At 36.4% G+C, this 21,464-nt stretch overlaps 1 protein-coding gene across 1 annotated transcript in view; it reads right to left on the reverse strand.

Moving 5' to 3' along the window:
• Positions 1–21,464, reverse strand: part of NDFIP2 (Nedd4 family interacting protein 2) — a 65,215-nt gene that overhangs the window by 24,029 nt on the left and 19,722 nt on the right. Inside the window, 2 exon segments of the mRNA XM_032864172.1 lie at positions 2,196–2,329; positions 7,587–7,752. Of these exon segments, the coding sequence (XP_032720063.1) occupies positions 2,196–2,329; positions 7,587–7,752 (300 nt within the window).

A 21,464-nucleotide genomic window follows, 5' to 3' on the forward strand; every position in this document is an offset into this window, starting at 1 on the left:
ACTACCTATATTCTCCCAATGAGCATGGATTTAAGAAAGGTGAGATTCATTTACAACTGAATACATACTCAAATGCTAATCGGACCAGTTTTCTATCTGAATCAGGTATAGAAACCCATACTCAATCATCTTTTGCCAAAAAGGAGGTGCTGGAGCACTGCATTAGAAACTGATGAATTTAAGAGTCTTTATAAATAAGTCTCTTCTGTTCAATTATATTTTGCTTTCCATGAAATTTTCCACAATCTTCACAAGCTGGTATTACAATGATATCAGAAGCAGTTGAAAACAGAAAATTTTTCTTCTGGACATGTACCAGTTCAGACTGGAATCATATTACTTTCTAAAAACAAGACACTGGAAATGATGACAATGAAAGGTTGGAGTAGAAATATTTCAGTTTTCTCTCCAAAAGGTAAAATCACCCTCATGCTTTTCCCAAAACAGAAAGCAAGACAATGCTTGCTTCTTTCTCTTCAGAGTTCTATAGTGTGGAAGTTAGGGCAGTAGAGGTCCCAAGGTCAGTAGCATCCTTTTAAGGACATTTGCCATTTCCAAGGTCCCTAGGGAGACACTACCTGAGAAAAGGAGTTATGCTCTTCTCGTTCATGGAGAGTGCATGCATGCAAATAATGCATGTACAACCATGTATGTGCGAAGCAACCTAAAACTGATTTTGACAGAAACTCCACACTACGGATCTATTCTTCTCCCTGATTCTCTCCTCCAAGTATCAAAAATCTTTATTGACTGAGCTATATTTTATGCCACTGTCTTAACAAAGACTTACTTTCATCCTCCATGGGAAATGGCATAAATAATAAATTTGAGGCTTACTGTCCTTACTGACATGCCCAAAGCTACTTATGTTGACATTTAACTATGTGTTGGAATATGGGAGTGGGAACAGTCATGGAAAGGTATGTACTGATGAAAAAAACCCATCCAGGAAAAAACGCTCACCTATCAGATCATCTGCTCGCTGGGCTCTGGCCTAATGGCAGAAGAAGAATGCTTTACATAGAATCACCTCTCTCTCCTTTTGTCCCTCACCTGATTCTAGCTTTTTGTGTAAAGTGATTTTTTGGTGTCTTTTCTTAAACAACATGGGATGAACCTAGGAATCTGAAATGATATCTCTAAAAAGTCTGAAGCAAGAAAAAAAGGCAACAAACTCTAGCCCTGCTTGCAGCCACACTAAAATGTAAATAATGGGGGCCTGGGTGGCTCAGTCGGTTAAGCATCTGCCTTCAGCTCAGGTCATAATCTCAGGGTCCTGGGATGAAGCCCATCCTCGGGCTCTCTGCTCAGCAGGGAGTCTGCTTCTCCTTCTCTTCCTCTGTGGTCTCTTCTCCCCAAGTAAATAAATAAAATCATTTAAAATAAATAAATAAAATGTAAATAACTTCCATGTATTCTCTGACCATAGAATAGCATGGATGCATCTCATTGATTCTCCACTCCTGAGTCAGTCACTCCTTTTACCAGAACAAGAATATACACGTATTTATCACTGACTCTACTACCAAGACAGTAAGAGAAGATAGGACAGGTGGAATCCTTGACCATCGTTCTAAAATTCTAGGGTGGGATGTGTAAAAGGACACACACACACACAAAGTGAGCTGACAATCGTAATTTGAAAACTTGTAACTTATTCTCTGTGATTGTTAACCTACACTGAGCTCATTTGTGGAGTTACAGCAGACTGGCTCTAATACATACAAATGAATAGGGAAAAAAGATAATTTATGATTTTAATTAGGGATCACAGAATCTAAACTATATGAGGAGGGAGATAAGGACTTCAACAGAGAAGACGTCGATGGGGTGGAGCATCTAGAGTGAGGAAGTCAGAGGCTGGAGGGGTGAAAGCACATGAAAGCAGAGAAATCAAGACTTGGAAAATGTCCTGGTACAGATAAGGATGAGGAGTCCCACGAATTAAGATGGGCTACAAAGAAAGATCAGTAGAAACAGCAATAAGTAGAAACAGAAACAGAAATGAGGTAAAGGAATGGATAGGATAGTGCCAGTTTCACCAAAAAATGACGACACACATAAATAGGAATAGAGAAGATACTAAAAACAATACATGCACACTCTCATACTCAGAGAACTATTTTTAACATTACTAAAGGTACTGAAAATCACTAAAAACGGTATTCTCGAAAGGAAGCCATCGGGTGCCTTACTCTCTGGGCTGTCTCTGCTGCTGCGGCCGCCATGGCAGCGGCTTTGGCCTTCTCAGCTTCATCGTATGTAGGAAGGGAGGTAGCAACACTGTAGGGAGGTGGCACAGGATAAAACTCACTGTAAACTTCTGTATCTGAAGAAAGGGATTAAAAAAAGGACAACCATTAAACTATTTCATAAATTTTTTACAGCCAAAAATGTAATTTAATAACTTGCAACAGGCCACTAAAGACTATTACTGCTTTTTATAGTCCTATTTTATAAGCTATGTAACATAAATTACTACTACAACTGTATATGGTAGTTTAGCCCCATATTTACTACAAAGGGAAAAGACTGATAACTATCACCTACAGGCTGATATACAAAACAAAAATATCAAGAATGAAATTCTAAAAATCTGCGTACAAGGGAAATGAGAAACTCACCACATATGGACATCCTCTGTACCCACTGCTATGCTCAAAGAATTTAATTTACTTGCTCATAATCTCATAGCCCAAAAAGCAAAAATATCAGGAATAACAACATTTACATAGTACTAACCATGTAATATACTACTGCTATATACATTAATCTTAGCAACTCTGAGGTCCAAAGAAGTAATCTGCCCAGTATTGCGCAACCATTAAGTAGCAGAACCCAGGGATTTCCTGAATCCCAGTATCTGTTCTGATAACACGTGAGGTTCATTTTTCTACATGTCAGTTTTAGAAACTGCCTGAATCTCTTCAGCAAATTCAGTACTTCTCTTCGCTAAAAACAAAACAAAAGAAAACAAACAAACAAAAACTGGGTATTTTTAGCTCTTTTTTACTCTTGTCCTCCCTTCCCATTCTTCCCCATATCTATCTAGTTTTTTATGAAGAATTTCTCCCCCTCCCCAACTTTTAAACTATTTTTGAAATATGATCTCCAGAAATATAACACAGCAGAGTAAGTGCAGAATGCTAATTAAAAAAAAAAAAAAAAAAAAACCTGCATCACTTATCACCAAATTGAGAGGTACAAGTAAAATGATACATACAGGTCAATAAACTGATTAGACTTATGCTAGAATCATTGTCATGAAAAACAGGTAAGTTCTCATAGTAGTCCATACTATAATGTCTGACATCACTTCTGTGATTTCCTCATTGTAACTATAGTATTTGTACATTTTCTCCATCAGAATTTCTTGCATTTCCAACACAAAAACACACTTCATTCTAGCAATACTTTTCCTTTTGTATTGTAATGGATATTGACTTTAAAATAAAATTTTTCAAAGCTATCAATAAGAGCGCAGGATCTGAGGCTGGGCAACCTTTATTCCAATGCTAGTAGCAGTGTAATACTGAACGTTATCCACCAAAAAGGCATAAGAATCATAAATTCTTAGAAATGACTGGTTATTCAGATGTAAAAACGTAACACACAGTCAAGTAAACAGATTTCTTTAGGTCTGAAGACTAAAATAGAAGAAAAATTTAAGTGAAAGCAATTGTTATGAATTTTAAGGCACTAACATTAAAATTAGAAATTTAAAAACTGGAACAATGACATACATTATCCAAGAAGAGAGAGATCTTTTACATTAACAACAGATATGTGAGTTTTCAAAAAGTTTTAACTCCCACAACAGACACAAATATCCTATCCAGTAACAGAAGAAACTGGGGAAGGAGCACTATTTTACTACTGTTTTAGTTTTCACTGCTTAATTCTACTTATTTTCTGCCTACCCTTTAAGGCAGCGGTTCTCAAGCAGAAAACTTAGCATCTGGGGAGCTCCAGTCCCAGCTCCTTAAGTTGTATGACCCCAAGCAAATTACTTAAGCACTTTATGAAGCTCTACTTTCTCATCCATAAAACTGAGCCAGCAAGGCTATTACTTGCTATTATATGACAGAATTTAAGAGTATTCAAGAGGACTCTGCAAACTGTAAAGCCTTATACAAATGTCAACTATTATTACTGATGCTGCTCAGATCTATGAAACCAGCCAGAAAGTGACCTACTGAAAAACATAAATAATCACTGAAAATTGGTCCTGCCGATGCTTCAAATACAACACTAAGAGAAGCTGAAAAAGAGTATCAATGGTTTTCATTAAAGAGACGCAAACTTCTAGAATGACTTTCTTGTGCTCAACTGCAGTCATTTTAGTGTAGATGTAAAAATAAAATTCTGGGACCAGGAATAACACAGATTCTAAGAATAACTGAACACCCAGGGAGGTAGCAGGCTCCACTTGTCTTACAATTGAAAATTATCTAACCTTTAAAAACGGCATGCTTCATTTTCAAAACTATTCTAGAGCAAAGAAAAATGAGAAGCTTCTCAATTCATGCTATGTTGCTTCCACAATATTAATACTAAAATGATAAGGATAGTACATAAAGATCCCATAATAAAACCGCAAAACTTCTAAAAAATATTAACAAATCTAAATACAGAAGACATTAGAACACAGTGACAATTTATTCTAGGAATACAGAAGTTGACTGGCTTACAGAAATTAGTAACATATTTAATTACATAAAAAATTACAGGAGAAAAAAACGTACAATTTTGGATACAGTCCCAAAAAGATGACTCCACGGTTTCTGGCCTCCTGGAGCCATTTATGGAAATGAAGAAGAATGACAAAGGGAAAGGTCTGGTGATGGGGGGAAAGACAGTAGGCAGCTGTGACGGTGCTGAAACTTACTCTATTCTTTGAAACTCTTCCCACCAAGAGGTCGAGACTAATTCCTCAACTATCTTGAATAAAGATAAAACTTAGTGACTCACTTCTAACAAACCAAACCTGGCAGATGTGATACTATGTGACTTTTGAAGCAATGCCATAACAGGTGATACAGCTTCTATCTGGATTTCAAAATGCTTATTCTTGGAACCCAGCCTCCATTCAGTGAAGTAGTGCAGGCCACAATAAGAGGTCACATAGAGGTGTTCTAGCCAACAGTCGCATCTGATGCCCTAGCTAAAGCCTGCATCAGCAGCCAAATATGTTAATAAGGAAGCCATCAAGGTGACTCGAGCTCCAGGTCACCGAAAGATGATAATCACATGAGATCCTGGGAGAAATATCCATAACTGAGCCTAGCCCACCACAAAAACCGTAAGAACTAATAAAAATGGTTGATACTGCACTTCATTTGGTTTGTTACACAGCAGTGGCAATGGTGGCCACAACAAAAAAATTACAATTTCAATCTTAGCATCTTCCATCATTTAAACACAGATAGGCATCAGCAAAACAACTAATTTTCTATTTTCTTTCTTCAAGACTACCAATAGTTTGGTTTTTTTGTTTGTTTGTTTAAGGGTAGAAAATTCACTGAACTGTATTCTGGAAACTTGAAGAATAATGAAGAAAATTTAGCCCATTATAAATTTTAGCAAGCACGAATACAGCTATTAAATTTTAAGATAAATAAAACTGCTATAAATCAATATAAAAACTCTCTGTCAAACTGGGCACTAAACAAGCATAGTGATCAAATAAACATTATATACAAATAAAAGGAGTAAGCATCTGCTAATTTATTAGTGAGAATACCTTCATACAGAAGATGATTTTCAGTAACTGCATAATATTACAAATGAAAAAAGTAAACGGTTTGGTCTTTTTACACAACCTTTATGATCTAGATAAAACCACAGTAACCAGAGAAAGCTGGGATGATTTTAAGAGAAATAATGATATTAATTACAGAATAAGAAATAAGAAAGATGAAATACTCTAGTGAAGGGTTTTTTAACACTAAAGCATTTTTTTATAACAGGTTTAAAAAATGTTTCATAATGAACATATAAAATATTTAGAGATTATTTATAATAGTATACAAAACCATATTTTAAATATTTTTAAATTATATAACGATTAACTTTAAGAAACAAGTGTTGGTGAGGATGTGGAGAAAAAGGAACCATCATGCACTGCTGGTGGGAATGAAAACTAGTGCAATACGGAGATTAAAAAAATTAAAAATAGAACTACCCTGGGCCACCTGGGTGGCTCAGTCAGTTAAGCGTTTGCCTTGGGCTCAGGTCATGATCTCAGGTTCCTGGGATTGAGCCCCACATTGGGCTCCCTTGTCAGTGGGGAGCCTGCTTCCTCCTCTCCCTCTGCTGCTTCCCCTGTGCTTATGCTCTCTTTCTCTTTCAAATAAATAAATAAATAAAATCTTTTAAAAAAGAGAGAGAGAGAGAGAGAGACTACCCAATCCAGTAATCATGACTGGATATTTACCCAAAGAATAGGAAAACATCAATTCAAAAGGATATATCCACCCCTGTATTGACTGTAATATTATTTACAAGAGTCAAATTATGGAGGCAGCCCTAGTGTCCACAGACAGATGAGTGGATAAAGAAGATACACACACACACACACACACACTCACAGTGGAATTATTACTCAGCATTTTAAAAAAGAATGAAATCTTGCCATTTGCAACAACATGGATGGAGCTAGACTGTACAATGCTAACCTAAATAAGTTAAAGACAAGATACCAGAGAATTTCACTCATATGTGGAATTTAAGAAACAAAACAGAGACAAATCAAAAAACAGACTATTAACCACAGAGAATAAATAAGATGGTTAGCAGAGGGGATATGAGTAGTGGGATGAGTGAAACAGGAAGGAGATAGAGAATACATTTATTATGATGAGCACTAAGTAAAATATAGAACTTCTAAATCACTATATTGTATGCCTGAAACTAATGTAACAGGAATATAAGTAAAAAATAAAAAATAAATTGTATGATGATTAACTTAGCATTATTGGGAAAATATAAATTGTGGCCAGAGAAATAAATAAGGGTTAATTCTTTAGAATGACCAGAAAGGATAAAATGAATAGGAGGAAGCAGGAAACACTGCCTTGTGTCCAGGAATTATTACCATTTGTCATCGTATGTACACCCTTCACCTCCGTTCACACATACCACATGTCCGCTCACACCTTATTTTGTAACTATGTAGGGAGGTATACACAAACACAAATACATACGTATATATATACACACATACACTTATGCATTTATCTATATATCTATAGATAATGTGCATCTATACACATAAATTTATATATATACACATTTATTTCTTCCAAAAGGAATATGCCACTCCATTGGAAACAGATTCTAGTAAGCATAAGGAAGTTTACACTTCTAATTTTTTTTGAAAACAACAATATGAGACAAGTAATATCTAAGTTAATATTTTACAAACTATCCTCTGGAAAACGTTTTATGTAAAAAAAAAAAAAAAAAAAAAAATCCTTAACCCTAGAAGATCTTAAGAGACACTATAATTAAATAAAACTGTACTGGTTTAAAAAAAAACTGAGTTACTAAAAATATTACTAGCTGTCTCATACTAAAAATAATACCTGAAGTTGTAGGTACTTCCACAGTAATACTACTGTAAGGTGGAGGAGAAGAGTCCGTTTCAAGTACTGATGCTGAAGGAGCCGTCTGAACACTCTGCCGCGCTGCATTTGAAGTTGATGGTTGCTCTACAGCAGATGACTCTGAATTATCCTCTTCATTGTGAAGCTAAGAGAACAAAGAAAAAGAAACATTAATGTCATTCGGATTATTATTTTTAAAAATTTTAAGGAAAATTTTAAAGATTATTTCAGGCAAAGGATCACCTTTTAGCTAAAAGCAAAGTGAAATAACATTTAAAAAGAACAAAACTTTTAGGAGACTAAAGCAGTCATTAAGAAATTTAGATTCTGGTAGTTTCTTTACAATTGAAAAGGAAGTTCAAATTAAGAATTTATAAAGAAAAAAATCATGACTAAAAACATTCAAATTCATTCAATCTTACAGTAAATATTGACTACAATATATTAATCACTGTGTACTACAAAGAAAAGTAAAGCATTGGGGCGTCTGGGTGGCTCAGTGGATTAAAGCCTCTGCCTTTGGTTCAGGTCATGATCCCAGGGATCTGGGATAAAGCCCTGAATTGGGCTCTCTGCTCAGCAGGGAGCCTGCTTCCCCCCACCCCCTCTGCCTGCCTCTCCGCCTACTTGTGATCTGTCAAATAAAATAATAAAATCTTGAAAAAAAAAGAAAAGCATCTAGAAATTAAACCACCATACCATTTCTATTACACTAGTATCTAGAATAATTGAAAATGTAACCTGAATTAATAAAATGAAATAATAATAAACATTCCAAAAATGTAAAATACTCTAAAGGAGGTCTTCTCAAGTACCAAGAGTTACTTAGAAAGCAAGATGAATCAGTGTATATACAAAATCCTGGAAGATGTCCTTCAACACAACAAATTTATCAAAAGCTCAGGAAGTGCAAGATAATATGCTGGATCTGCAATCATTTAACTCATTTACTCCTCACAACAAATCTATGAAACAGAGGACGTCATCCCCATTTGACAGATTAAAATGGGGGTGGCAGTGGAAACAACCTACGGAAGTGCAGACACCTACAGTAACTTGCCAGACATCAAAACAGCTAGGAAGGGTAGGGCCAAGAATCAAACCTAAGTGGTAGGACTATAGACTTCTTACTTTAGGGGCACCTGGGTGGCTCGGTGGGTTAAAGCCTCTGCCTTCGGCTCAGGTCATGATCCCAGGGTCCCGGGATCGGGTCCCGGGATCGAGCCCCGCATCGAGCCCCGCATCGAGCCCCGCATCGAGCCCCGCATCGGGCTCTCTGCTCGGGCTCTCTGCTCAGCGGTGAGCCTGCTCCTCCCCCCTTCTCTGCCTGCCTCTCTGCCTACTTGTGATCTCTGTCTGTCAAATAAATAAAATCTTTAAAAAAAAAAAAAAAAAAGACTTCTTACTTTATAAGTAATCTTTTAAATGCTCGTTTGTTAGGCGGTGATAATAACTACATGTAGGCAACCTAACTGTAGGTCAAACAAAAGCATCAGTACTTTAAAAAGTGGCTCATCAAAAAGGTACTATAATTGATCCTTAGATATACTTGGAAAGAGTTACTATTAAATTTTTTAAAAGATTTTTATAAATCCACCAGAATCTTGGTTTGGAGAAATACTATAGGCCTTCAACATTATTTGATTTTCATATTTTATTCTTGTCCTTTAAGAAATTCCATGTTAAAAATAATCCCCCAAATAAATTTTGTCACAGACCAAATCTGTACACACACAAATCTGAGTTTTGTGATGTGGTGGGGGGGCGGGGGGGGAAAGAAGAGCATGCAAATTCTTGCTCTGCCTTTTAGGAGCTTTGATAAACCTCTTCTCTGTGCCTAAGTGTCTTCAAGTCTAAGTTCTAAATGCAGCCAAAATCCTCACAGACTTATAAAATAATATTTGAAAAGCATATAGCACTAACACCTAGCACACAGGAAATACTAGTTTCCTCCTTCTTCCCCTTTAATTTAATATGCTTTATAATTTGGTGCTATCAGTCCAATAAATAGTCACTCTAAATACAAAGTAAAATTTACTTCACTGCTGTTTGCATGTCTTAGTGAGTGATCACACTAGCACAATACTTCTGTGAGTTCATAAATTTTATTTTACCAGAACTGCCCTAAACATATCTAAAATCATTTCTCAAGTTAATAAGACAGGTTTTTTTCCATAGCACCAAGGTTTAGGTAATAAAATTCCGTCACAGAAACTGAGTTGTAAGGTCAAACAATCATAAAGCGAATTTTCTAGGTTTGTATTTACTTGCCACAGTTTTCTACGTTGGCCCTACATGAGCATTCTCCTGACTACCTGTACGCTGTCTCAGTGTCACCGAGCATCTTCCATGTTTCCTGGAACAAAGTACCCAGGAGAATTCCTAACTCAGTCATCTCTGATCAAAAAGAGCAGAATGTTAGATGAGCAAGTTAAGGCAAATAAAAGTAAAGTATAGATATATACTTAGCATTATCAACTAAACAACTAATGGTGATGGTGTCAAAAAAAGGAAACCACTGTTCCATCTCTACCCTTAATGCTGCAAATGTGGATGAACTGTACTAAGGAAAAAGATCCTGTATAACAAAATTGCTCTCCTCTGGTTCCTCATAGGAAATACTCCCCACCATAACAAATACATGAATGTGCTCCCCAGAATGACCAACTCATTTTTAAAACCTTTCAAAATGTTTTCAGGGGCGCCTGGTTCAGTTAGTTATGTGGCTGACTCCTGATTTCAGCTCAAGTCATGATCTCAGGGTCCCGGAATGGAGCCCTCCCTCCTCACCACTGGGCTCGGTGGGGAGAATCTGCTTGTTCTCTCTCTTCCCCCGCCTCGGCCTCTCCCTGTGCTCGTGAGCAAATTTCTAAAATAAGTATTTTGTTAAAATGTATTCAAATAACTGCAATAAAAACAGTAATTACAGAGGCGCACCTGGGTGGCTCAGTCAGTTAAGCATCTACCTTCAGCTCAGGTTGTGATCCTGGGTTCTGGGATCAAGCCCCGCTATGGTCTCCCTGCTCACCAGGGAGTCTGCTTCTCCCTCTCCCTCTGCTCTCCCGCTCATGCTCTCTCTCAGATAAATAAACAAAATCTTTAAAAACAAACCAACAAAAAAGAGTAACTACAGATACTTTTACATATGATCTCAGAAGTAAAGCTTTGGAACTTGTAAAACACACCCTAAATTATTTCAACTGCCCTATCTCACATTTCACAGTTTCATTTTTATAAAATTATACAGTGAACATTTGCCATGTATCAACAGTAAAACCCAATAACTCAGTCAATAATCTCTACCTCTATAACAGAGAACGTCCAAAATTCAACTTTTTAACTTTGATATCTTTGGTGTCTCTATAAATTAACATACTCTGGTTGCCTTTTAACTAAATTCATTCAAAAGTTAAAATCAAGCTGTAAGGACCTATTTAGAAACTGTCCCTGCTCCCCTTCCCCCAGGGGATTTACTTGGAAACAAAGTAACAAAGCCCAGATACAAAGGTGGGTCAGCCAGGTGGAGACATCCGATCAGTGGGGGGCTGCATACTGTCTCCCTGGTTACCAAGGAGTATGGGCCCTGCCCTTTGGGAGCCTTTTGGGTGCCGATCCCAATCAAAGTATAATAGGCTGGTTCAAATGTCTATGAGGGTAAATTGTAACTCAATTGGTTCCTAGCATCACTGTGGAGTTTCCTGTGTGTGTTACAATCTCATTGGCCACCTGTGAGTGGCCAGGCCCAACCATATGGCCTTTGCCCTTAAAAGCTAGACTGTGAAGCAGAGAAGGGTCGCCCTCTCTTTTAAGAGGTGTGTCCCCGAACATTCGGTTAGATTCTTGATGCTTGGTGCAAAATAAAGCTTTGCTTGACCTTCGCTTTGTATCAGTCTCGCTCCTTTAATCACGGACCCATTATTGGGGCATAACAAAACTACATGTTCACCAAATTAATGCCATCTTGGAAATTTTTCCTTATTCATGCTATCCAATGCTTCTATTTTACATTCTTTCAGGATTGTCATAAATAGCCAAAACGGGGGGGGGGGGACAGAGATAAGTGGGGTGGGAACTACATATATACAATAATGAACCAGGCTCTGTATCCTGTCCACACATCACCTAAAAAGTTATCTTCCTAGCTTGTTCTATTTTTGAGCCTTCTGGAAAATACATGGGCAAGAGCATATGAATACTAAAATATATCTTTAATACAGTGACCAGGGTGATGAAAAGTTGCATATAGAGCCACCATTTTTTAGCATGAAGGATAAAAGGATGACAAGAGGGCTGGCTGTCTTAAATGTGTCTGTAGTTAGTCCTGACTTGATGTATATCAATCACTTTTAATGGTAAGACAACCATAAGAAATATGATTAAATCTGGCTGGAAATCCAGCCTTCCCATGTGTAAACTACAGTTTGGTTTCCTTTAATTGGCAGCTCTCCTTTACTGTGGCACTTCAGTCTATCTTAAAATGATAAAAGATTAATAACTGTAACCTTTGCTTTTGAGAAGCTAGAGACCTCACTAAATGTTTTCTAAATACATCAAAATGACAATGTATGGAGGTACTATAAAGTGCTGTTCGGCAAGCGGTGTTTGGAAAAAAAAATGTAGGTTGTTTAAAAAAAGCGGGGGGGGGGGGGCCTGGGTGGCTCAGTGGGTTAAAGCCTCTGCCTTCGGCTCAGGTCATGATCCCAGGGTCCTGGGATCGAGTCTGCATCGGGCTCTCTGCTCAGCAGGGTGCCTGCTTCCTCTTCTCTCTTTGCCTGCCTCTCTGCCTGCCTCTCTGCCTACTTGTGATCTCTGTCTGTCAAATAAATAAATAAATAAATAAATAAATAAAATCTTAAAAAAAAAAAAGTATGTGAAGAGTTATTTTGTATACTGCCATATTCTGACTATATTTAGTACCAAAAGACAAAAACTGGGAAGAAAAGTTCGTAGCTGCAAGAAGTTAAATGTTAACTAAATAAAAGATCTTTAAAATTTTAATTAGATCTTTTTTTCCTCCATTAGATCTTTTAAATTATTAGAACACTAACTTTTCTGTAGGGCAACAAATAATTTCAGGCAGATTTTGGATGACTCCTTCAAGGCTGCTGTATACCTAGGATGACCACAGAGCTGTTTTTCTCAGGACAGTCCTACTTGACACCTATTACTTCAGGGCTCCATTCAATTTAGTATTTTCTCCACCCCTTCCATTCTCAAGAAAATTGAATGGCCAACCTACATATAATGGGATTTGGGGCCTTTGTATGGTATTAATAGATCACAAAGGCTCCTTTGAACTCTAAGATGATAAGGCTCTAGCAAAAACCTGTGGTAGTTCTCTATCATTCTATGTTGCCTTATTTAACACCTGAATTAGAGGAAAAAACAGATTAGAGTTGCAATAAAATCAACTGGTAGAGTCAAGCTACCTATTTTAATCACCCAAGAATGAAGTGAGCTATCTTAACTGTGCTGCTAGGGATAAGGTAATAGCAGGAGCTAAGAAATCCCTGCAGAGAGCCAAGTGATCGAAACCAATATGCTCAGAAGACAGGTTCCCACAAAGCACTGCTGCTTGGCAAATGAAGCTAGATTGTCTACCAATAAAACTAAATTACAGTAGTCTTCCTAATGTACATAAACACACTATTAAGTACATTAACAGAATTGTCTTAATTTTAGCGATTTTTACACTAAAACTTTGCCGTCTCTGGACATTTTTCCACTAATGAGAGCTAGCTTATGATAAAGCAAAAACATAAACAATTAGGGAAGAATGTATAAGCAACAAATGAGTATTAATTTAAGGAAAAAAAAAAAAACTGTGAGTTGGCAATCATGCCCAGTTTTCAGTTTCTTCTCTTGAAAGTACAGAATTCTGGTCTGGCTTTATATTTCATACTATAAACATACTTCTGCAAGTAAAACCTTTCTTCTTAGTATGAAAGAATATCATTAATTCATGGTGTTCCACAAAAAGTACCATGAGCTCCAGATGCTCCACCACCTGAACAAGTCTGCAAAAAAAAAAAAAAAACTGTTTAAAACCAAGCCTCATCAGATATTTTATCAAGGCACAACTAAGCTTTTAAGTAAGTAAGGTTTGTTTCATTTTGGGGGAGGAGGGGTTGTTTCATTTTAAAACTGCTATCGTCTGCTCACAATGTGTCAACTAAAAAAAAAAAGCATGCATAAGAGTACCTACAGTGTAACAATGTTTAAAATAATAAGAGATGTTATTTGTGTAAAACACATATGTGCAATCAAATTTCTGGAAAGATAAGCAAGAAACAGCAAAGAGCTGCAGGTGACTTCATCGTTCTCTACTATTTGAATTTTTTACACTAAGCATAAGTTAATTTGAAATTTTTAACTTTTAATAAACCCAAAATGCAAAAAAAAAAAAAAAAGAAACCTCTAGTTTCTGTCTTGGTTTATCTCAGAAGCAATGAGGTAATAAAGGTAAGCACTGTATTCTATGATAAAAAGCTTTCTCCAACATAAAATATTACATTATATTATAATAGTTCCCCTAGGTTTATGTATATGCAATTTTCTATTAAAAATAACAATCTGGAATTGTAGCAAAAAAAAACCAGACACTTGAAAAATGTAATAAAGAATCTTTTTCTGTTTTTCTTTTTAAGGAAAAAACCAGGAGAGGGATAATTAATGGGACAACAGAATGATTAAAGAATAGAAGGCAAAATGTAAACTGCCAGACTAGACTGTTTCTCTGAGCTTCAGACCTATACATCCACTTATTAGTATTAATTCATTTCTTGAAACATTAAACATAATCACATACAAAAAAAAAAAAAAAAAAAACTCTGGGCTATATATGTTCAATTCTTTCCCTCCCATACCACACATTAAATGCCTAGCTAACTCATACATTATCATTCAGATCTCAGATTAAAATTAAGTTCTCACAAAAGCCTTTCCCATCTCCCAAAAGTAGAATAGGACTCTGATGTAATCTTAAAGCACCCTATTCTTCAGAGTACCTATCACGAAAACTATTTATGTAATTCATTCATTTACAATCTGTTTTCCCAGCTGCAGTAAGAGTTTTACACAATGAAGGTTATATCTGCCTTGCAGAGAATTATCAAAATAAAAACTCCAAAGTATCTGAAGTCAGCCTTGGTTAAAAATAAAAAATTAATTAAAATTAAAAAGAATTTTAATTCTTTTAAAGATAGGTCACCAGTCAAACTGTAAAATTGGAAGCCTTGAGAGAGAATAACCTTGCTAACCTACGTACTTTGAAGTCTTTAAGAGCTAGTTACTAAGTAAACTAAAGGACAAAAAGTTGGAGCATATTTACACCCCTAAGACCAGCAAAGAACAAAGAAGCTAAACAGATGGGGTAAAGATTTTATGAAGTTCTATTTTCAAAAGCAGCCACCCTCTGGTTAAATTTCTTTTCATAAGCTCAAGTAAGCGATGTAAATATACTAGACCCTAAGATTCCCTCTTTAAATATGAAGGGTTTGGTTTGGTTTGGTTTGGTTTTTAAGATTTTATTTATTTATTTGACACAGAGAGAGCACAAGCAGGCAGAGTGGTAGGCAGAAGGTGAGGGAGAAGCAGGCTCCCCGGCTGAGCAGAGAGCCTGACCTGACGCAGGACTCACCTGAGCAAGGTGGACACTTAACAACTGAGCCACCCAGACACCCCAATTTGAAGGGTCCTATAGGGCACCCTCATTCGTTGCATTCATATCTCTTTAATTAACAACAAATGTGTGCCCTAATTCTTAAATTGTTATAAACAGTAAATTTTTTTTCTCAAAGTCTATTCAGCTTGCACGGATCTTACCTAATATCGATTTATTACAAATATGTCCTACAAGGTTATCTCCTTACCAAAAGGTCATTATGATCTTAACTCAGGCTGTTAACAACTTGCCTGACCTCACAGTCCTCAAAAAAAGGAGGGGGAGGGGGAGAGAAGGAGAGAAAAATATTTAAGCATGCTGGACTGATGCCTTCTCATTACTTCCTTTCATCTAAAGATGTCTGTCTTCAGGTAACTGCTTGTCAGCCTTCACAGACCTTCTCAAAGTCTCCTATCTAACAATCTAGCTCACATCAATTTAGTATGAAAAGACCATAATATATGCCGTAAATGTCTATACAGTTCATCAGAGGAAGATGTTCAAGCTCATATTTGCAGTTTTATATCAAAATATGTTACATGTAACAATATTTTAGGTTTGCTTTATAAAGGTTGCTTTTTTGTCTGGCCACTAACTTAGATTTCTGTCTCTAGTCTATCTTGACTTGATCAAAGCAAGTAACTTTTTGAGATCTGTTAGTGATTATACTATGGTCTTAAGCATCTAGGGTATCTGTGGTAGACATGTGATGGTCTTTCTAAAATCCCTTCCATCCTTCTTTCATTACAGATTCACAGTAATTTAGGTAAGACTGAGCCCATCCCACTCAAGGACCAGACCCTGACTGACTACATCAATCAGGACAATTCTCTCCTTTGGCACAGCAAGTGCTTCCCAACCAGCAAGGAGTTCCTTCTGGGCAGGGTGCCTGGGTCAAGGGTGGGCAATAAGATAACCTAAGATGATTCACTTAAAGGATACCCAAGGTGTCATAAATGGGGGGTAGGAGGGGAGGACTGATGACTAGAAAAAAACAGATGCAACTGGGAGAGAGATGAGACCCTCACCTTCCTTAACGTGGTTGAGGAAACACCACTGCACTTTTTATTATTTGTCTAAAGTAACACAGATAGTAATTTCTAAGACAAACCCAACTTCCACTAAATTATTCTTTCTTAGAAACAAAGATGCGGAGCAATTCCAGTGTTTAAGATTTCCTTAAGTGTCTTAGGGCTCATAATTTAGAAACCCCAATGAAAAAGGTGTTCCTATGCATGTTTCAAAAGCAGAAAAAAAAAATTAATGTTTGACTTGATAAAACTATTCAAATCCTTGGTTTTCAAAATATTCCAGCGGCCTGATTTTTACAAGCTAACATACTAGTATTCTCACATAGGCATTAGTAATACAATGACAATATATTGCCACTGATAATATAATGTTAACTTGTAATGAAATGTTTTGTTTCCTTAATCAAATTAAACAAGAAGGCACTGATAGATTTTCTGATTTGCATGCACCAATATAAGTCAGCAAATGTGGTATTTGATAAAGTTTAAAAAGCAAAACTGGCTAAAGAGTATGCTTCATAATAGCAAACTGAGATCTCAGACATTAAAAGAGTAAAAACATCAAGATATACATCATTAGACATGAAATAAGACCCTTTCAGCAATCAGAGTCTGAACATCAAGAGCTTTTAAAAGCAAAACTATTTAGGCACAAAAATGAAAAACAAGAACTAGTAAATTCTAATTGCAACATCTCCTTCCAGGAAACGATCTCTTGCAAGTTTGTATGTGCTTCATGATGCCCTGGGGACTTAGGGGCCCTTGGCAACCTCTAATTAGATTTGGGGATGTTTCTACCTTTCCAATCAGATCATAACCGTCTGAAATCTAGGAAGGATGCTTTATTCATCCTGGTATCTCCTAAAACAGGTAGCCGAGTTTAGAGCTTCCAGTAAACTTCACTGTTTTCTAAGCCTCCCAGTTTTTCTTTTACCAAAATGGGGAAGGGAGCCTAGTCAACTAATGGATGCACAGAACAACTCAAGATCAAGAATCATCCTCATTTATTATTACAATTTCCTCAGTGCTTTACACATAGTAGAAACCTGAAATATTTATTTAATCATTCAACTTTATGGGCACTCACCGTAACTTAATAAGCAAGTGCTGGGCCTAAAAGCTTACCATATCAAACAAACCATGTTTATTTTTTTTTAAAGATTTTATTTATTTATTTGACAGACAGAGATCACAAGTAGGCAGAGAGGCAGGCGGGGTGGGGGGGGGGAGGGAAGCAGGCTCCCTGCTGAGCAGAGAGCCCAATGGGGGCTTGGTCCCAGGACCCTGAGATCACGACCTGAGCCTAAGGCAGAGGTTTAACCGACTGAGCCACCAAGGCGCCCCTCAAACCATATTTAAAACAAAACAAAAACCCTGAATTGTACATCCTAAACAAGAAAATAAATTCCAATCCCACATCATCCAGGTCTTTAGAACAACTGCACTAGAGACGGCCCTTCTTACCACAGCTAGACAAGATAGCCAACAACAACCCTTCTTACCACAGCTAGACAAGATAGCCAACAACAAATTCAAAAAATCACAAGCAGCTATCCTCTCCCACAATAAAAATCAATGAGTTAGCAAAGCTAAGATCACTGAGGTCACTGAATTAGAGATAAACTACCTGAGACTCTACATACGTTGATAGGTTGCCAAGGGTCCCTAAGTCCCCAGTGACTTAGAGCACAGAACAGTAACAAACAGTCATACACAGGATTTTTATTCACCAAAAAATAATTTACTACAAAAGAATACAGGTAGAGAACCAAAAATAGGTCATAAAGGGGGTGATGTTTTGATAAAGGCTAGTAGAAATGAATACTCTAGGAAAACAAATGTTACTGGAGAAAAGAAATAAAACAGTATTACCATAAGGAATATAAATTATTAAATTATAAAAGAAAATATTCCTAATAATGAAAAGAGCAGAAACAGTCTGTTAAAAAGGATGGAGTTGGGACTCAAACTAATAAGAGTATGAATTCACTCAACTGCCCTGAAGAGCAATGTGGCAATTCCTGGTAAGGCTGAAGGAGTGTAGGATGCAATGATTCTACTTCCAGATATCAACACTGGAAAACTCCCACACTTGGACATTAAGATACATGTACAAGAATGCTCACAGAAGTACTATTTGTAATAGCAAGATACTGAGTCTGCCAGTAGAAAATGAGCATTACTCCACGATTTTCAAATTGGTAGATCAGATCTAAATGAATCTGCTAGATGAATAAAGCAAGCTGGGGAAGTATAAACAGCAAATACAAACACAATGTATATTCAATATGTATTTCAATTTTCAAAATGTAACAAGTACATTTTCATATAATCTAAAACTAAAGTGTCTATTTTATGCAGTATAAATATCACAAAAATCATATAGATCAATTTCAAGATAGTGTTCGAGGAAGAAGGGAGAGGCATGAATGTAAGGCTTTAAAATTATCTTCCTCTAAAAAAAAAAAAAAAAAAAAAAAAAAAAGCAAGGGCCACCTGGATGGCTCAGTGGGTTAAGCCTCTGCCTTCAGCCTACTTGTGATCTGTCAAATAAATAAAATCTTTAAAATTTTTTTTTAAAAAGCAAGCAAAAAATGTTCAAAACCTGAAACACATATGCCAAAATCCTATTATCCCCATTTGCCATTATCTCCACAGTGGATATAAAACTACCTTTATATTACTTTCTGTACTTTTCTTTATATTTGAAATGTTCCATAATTTTATTTTTTTTCCATTAAGCAATTTATTTTTTTTTAAAGATTTTTTTTATTTATTTGACAGAGAGAGAGATCACAAGTAGGCAGAGAGGCAGGCAGAGAGAGAGAGGGGAGGAAGCAGGCTCCCTGCGGAGCAGAGAGCCCGACGCGGGGCTCGATCCCAGGACCCTGGGATCATGACCTGAGCCGAAGGCAGAGGCTTTAACCCACTGAGCCACCCAGACACCCCAAGCAATTTATTTTTTTATTTTTTTTTCAGTGTTCCAAGATTCATTGTTTATGCACCACACCCACTGCTCCCTGCAATATGCGCCCTCCTTAATACTCACCATGCTCACCCAACCCCCCACCCCTCTCCCCTCCAAAATCCTCCGTTTGTTTCTCAGAGTCCACAGTCTCTCATGGTTCCTCTCCCCCTCTGATTTCCCCCATCTCCCTTCCCTCCAACTTCCAATGTCCTCCGTGTTAATGTTTACATTTTTTTTAAAAAGTTGAGCTAGCCAAGTTGTCTTCCATGTTTAAAGTATTTAAAACTCCCATGACTCCTTGAAAAAAAAATTACTTCGTAATGAAAACCAGGCAATCAGAAAATGAATCAAAGAAAAAGAAAATATACAGCAGCTACGGCGGCTAGCACTGAATCCTCTTACAGAACTAATGCTAAATATAGAGCTAACGACTAAACAGCAGCTGGCAAAGAGAAAGGAAACATACACCCTGAAAAAGTAAAAATGTATGCAACATAAAAATCAGGAAACAGGGAAAAGAGATGAGAGAAAGTATTAGTATCACTCACCTCATCTATCACAGCAGGGATTTACTCTCTAATATCTAAAATTAAAATAGACTGCTTTTTAAATTACCCTAAGTTCTTACTGGTTATTGTATTTTTCTTAATTTTAGTGAATTCTTACATAACCTAATGGCTCTGTGTTAAAGAAACCTTAATCTAGAATTCAACAGTTCTTTAGGATATTTTTCCTTGGTATTAAATTCAAACAAAATCATATTTCATGTTTTCATTTTTTAAAACAGCATAAATAGCATTATCCTCTTTTTATAACATTCTATAACCACAAATGAAATCATCCTCACCAAATGCTTACCTAAGTTATTTCTGATTGGTAAGGTATGGATGCCTAGATTGCTTCTTTCTTTGTACTTAAACTGCCTGTATTTTTAAAAATCAGTAGACATCACTTTTTATAAAAATTAAAAAGGTCATTACAAAAACACATTTATTTTGAGACTACACACTAATTAATCAGAAAGTTAAAATGGGATTCTTTATAAAGCTGGTCAACCACAGTTCTATGATAATGGAAAACTATAAACAATCTAGTCATCCAAAAGAATATAAACACATAGTATCAATATAATGGAACACTATATGGCCATTTAAGATAGTGTTTCTAACAAGATACTTAATGACATAAGGAAATGGTCATGATATTGTATTTAAAAAGTAACAAAATCGTGTGTGCTAAATCAAATTATTCTATTTTTAAATTAAGAAAAAGTTACAAAATGACATCTTAAAAAATGGGCAGCATGAATGCTTGCAAATTGTATTTTTTGTTTCTTTGTTATTTACTTTTCCACTTTTTCTAAGTTCTCTAGAACTGAGATGAAAGTAAGAAGCATTCTTTTCTGTTCTTAATGTAAGACAGTGTGATACATTAAAGATTTCCATCTATGCCTAATGGAGTAAGTTTCTCCAGATAAGAAAACTGACACTGTAAAATTTCTTAATGATACTGAAAGAAAAAAATTACCACAGACTCTACATCCATTCAATAACCGTTTATAACCATTATCTTTACAAGAAAAGAAAGTCGGGCACTAAACCCTGATATGATCATGTTTGCTATTTTCTATCAATTAGTTAACTGTACTAAATACCAACATGTATCCGTTTTAGTGTGATGATTTTCTAATGAAACCCATTTTAAAGGTCAAAATGGCTCATAAGGGCTTTTTCTTTGTCTCTTCTCCATCTATTAACAGATTTTTCTTCATGGTGTCCTTTTGCCTTTGCTAATCACATTACATATTCACCTACATAATCTACAAAGGCATTCTTTTTTCACAGTAATACTATCTAGCCCTTAGTACTGCAATTGTAAGGATGGCACACTAACACTGTCAGCAACTTGCCACCAATGTTCCAACTGCTTTATTCAATGACCCAGCTGATAAAGGACTCCCAACTTTCCACAAACAACTCCATGAGAAAATCCTCATTAAGCACCCAGTACAGCAGTATTAAGCTACTGTGGCAGTAACTGTTGTGTTGGTCAGTGTGCTTCCAATACAGCCCTATGTGTAAGTGTGAACAGTACTTCTTCAACCCAACCCAACTCTTAAGAAATCAGATACTTCATGTTATCTAGATGCTATATGGTAGGAAAGTACAAACATGATGGGGACATATCAAAGGACA

Source organism: Lontra canadensis, unplaced genomic scaffold (assembly GCF_010015895.1).
Source record: "Lontra canadensis isolate GAN:19392208 unplaced genomic scaffold, GSC_riverotter_1.0 scaffold26, whole genome shotgun sequence".
Taxonomy (NCBI): Eukaryota; Metazoa; Chordata; class Mammalia; order Carnivora; family Mustelidae; genus Lontra; species Lontra canadensis.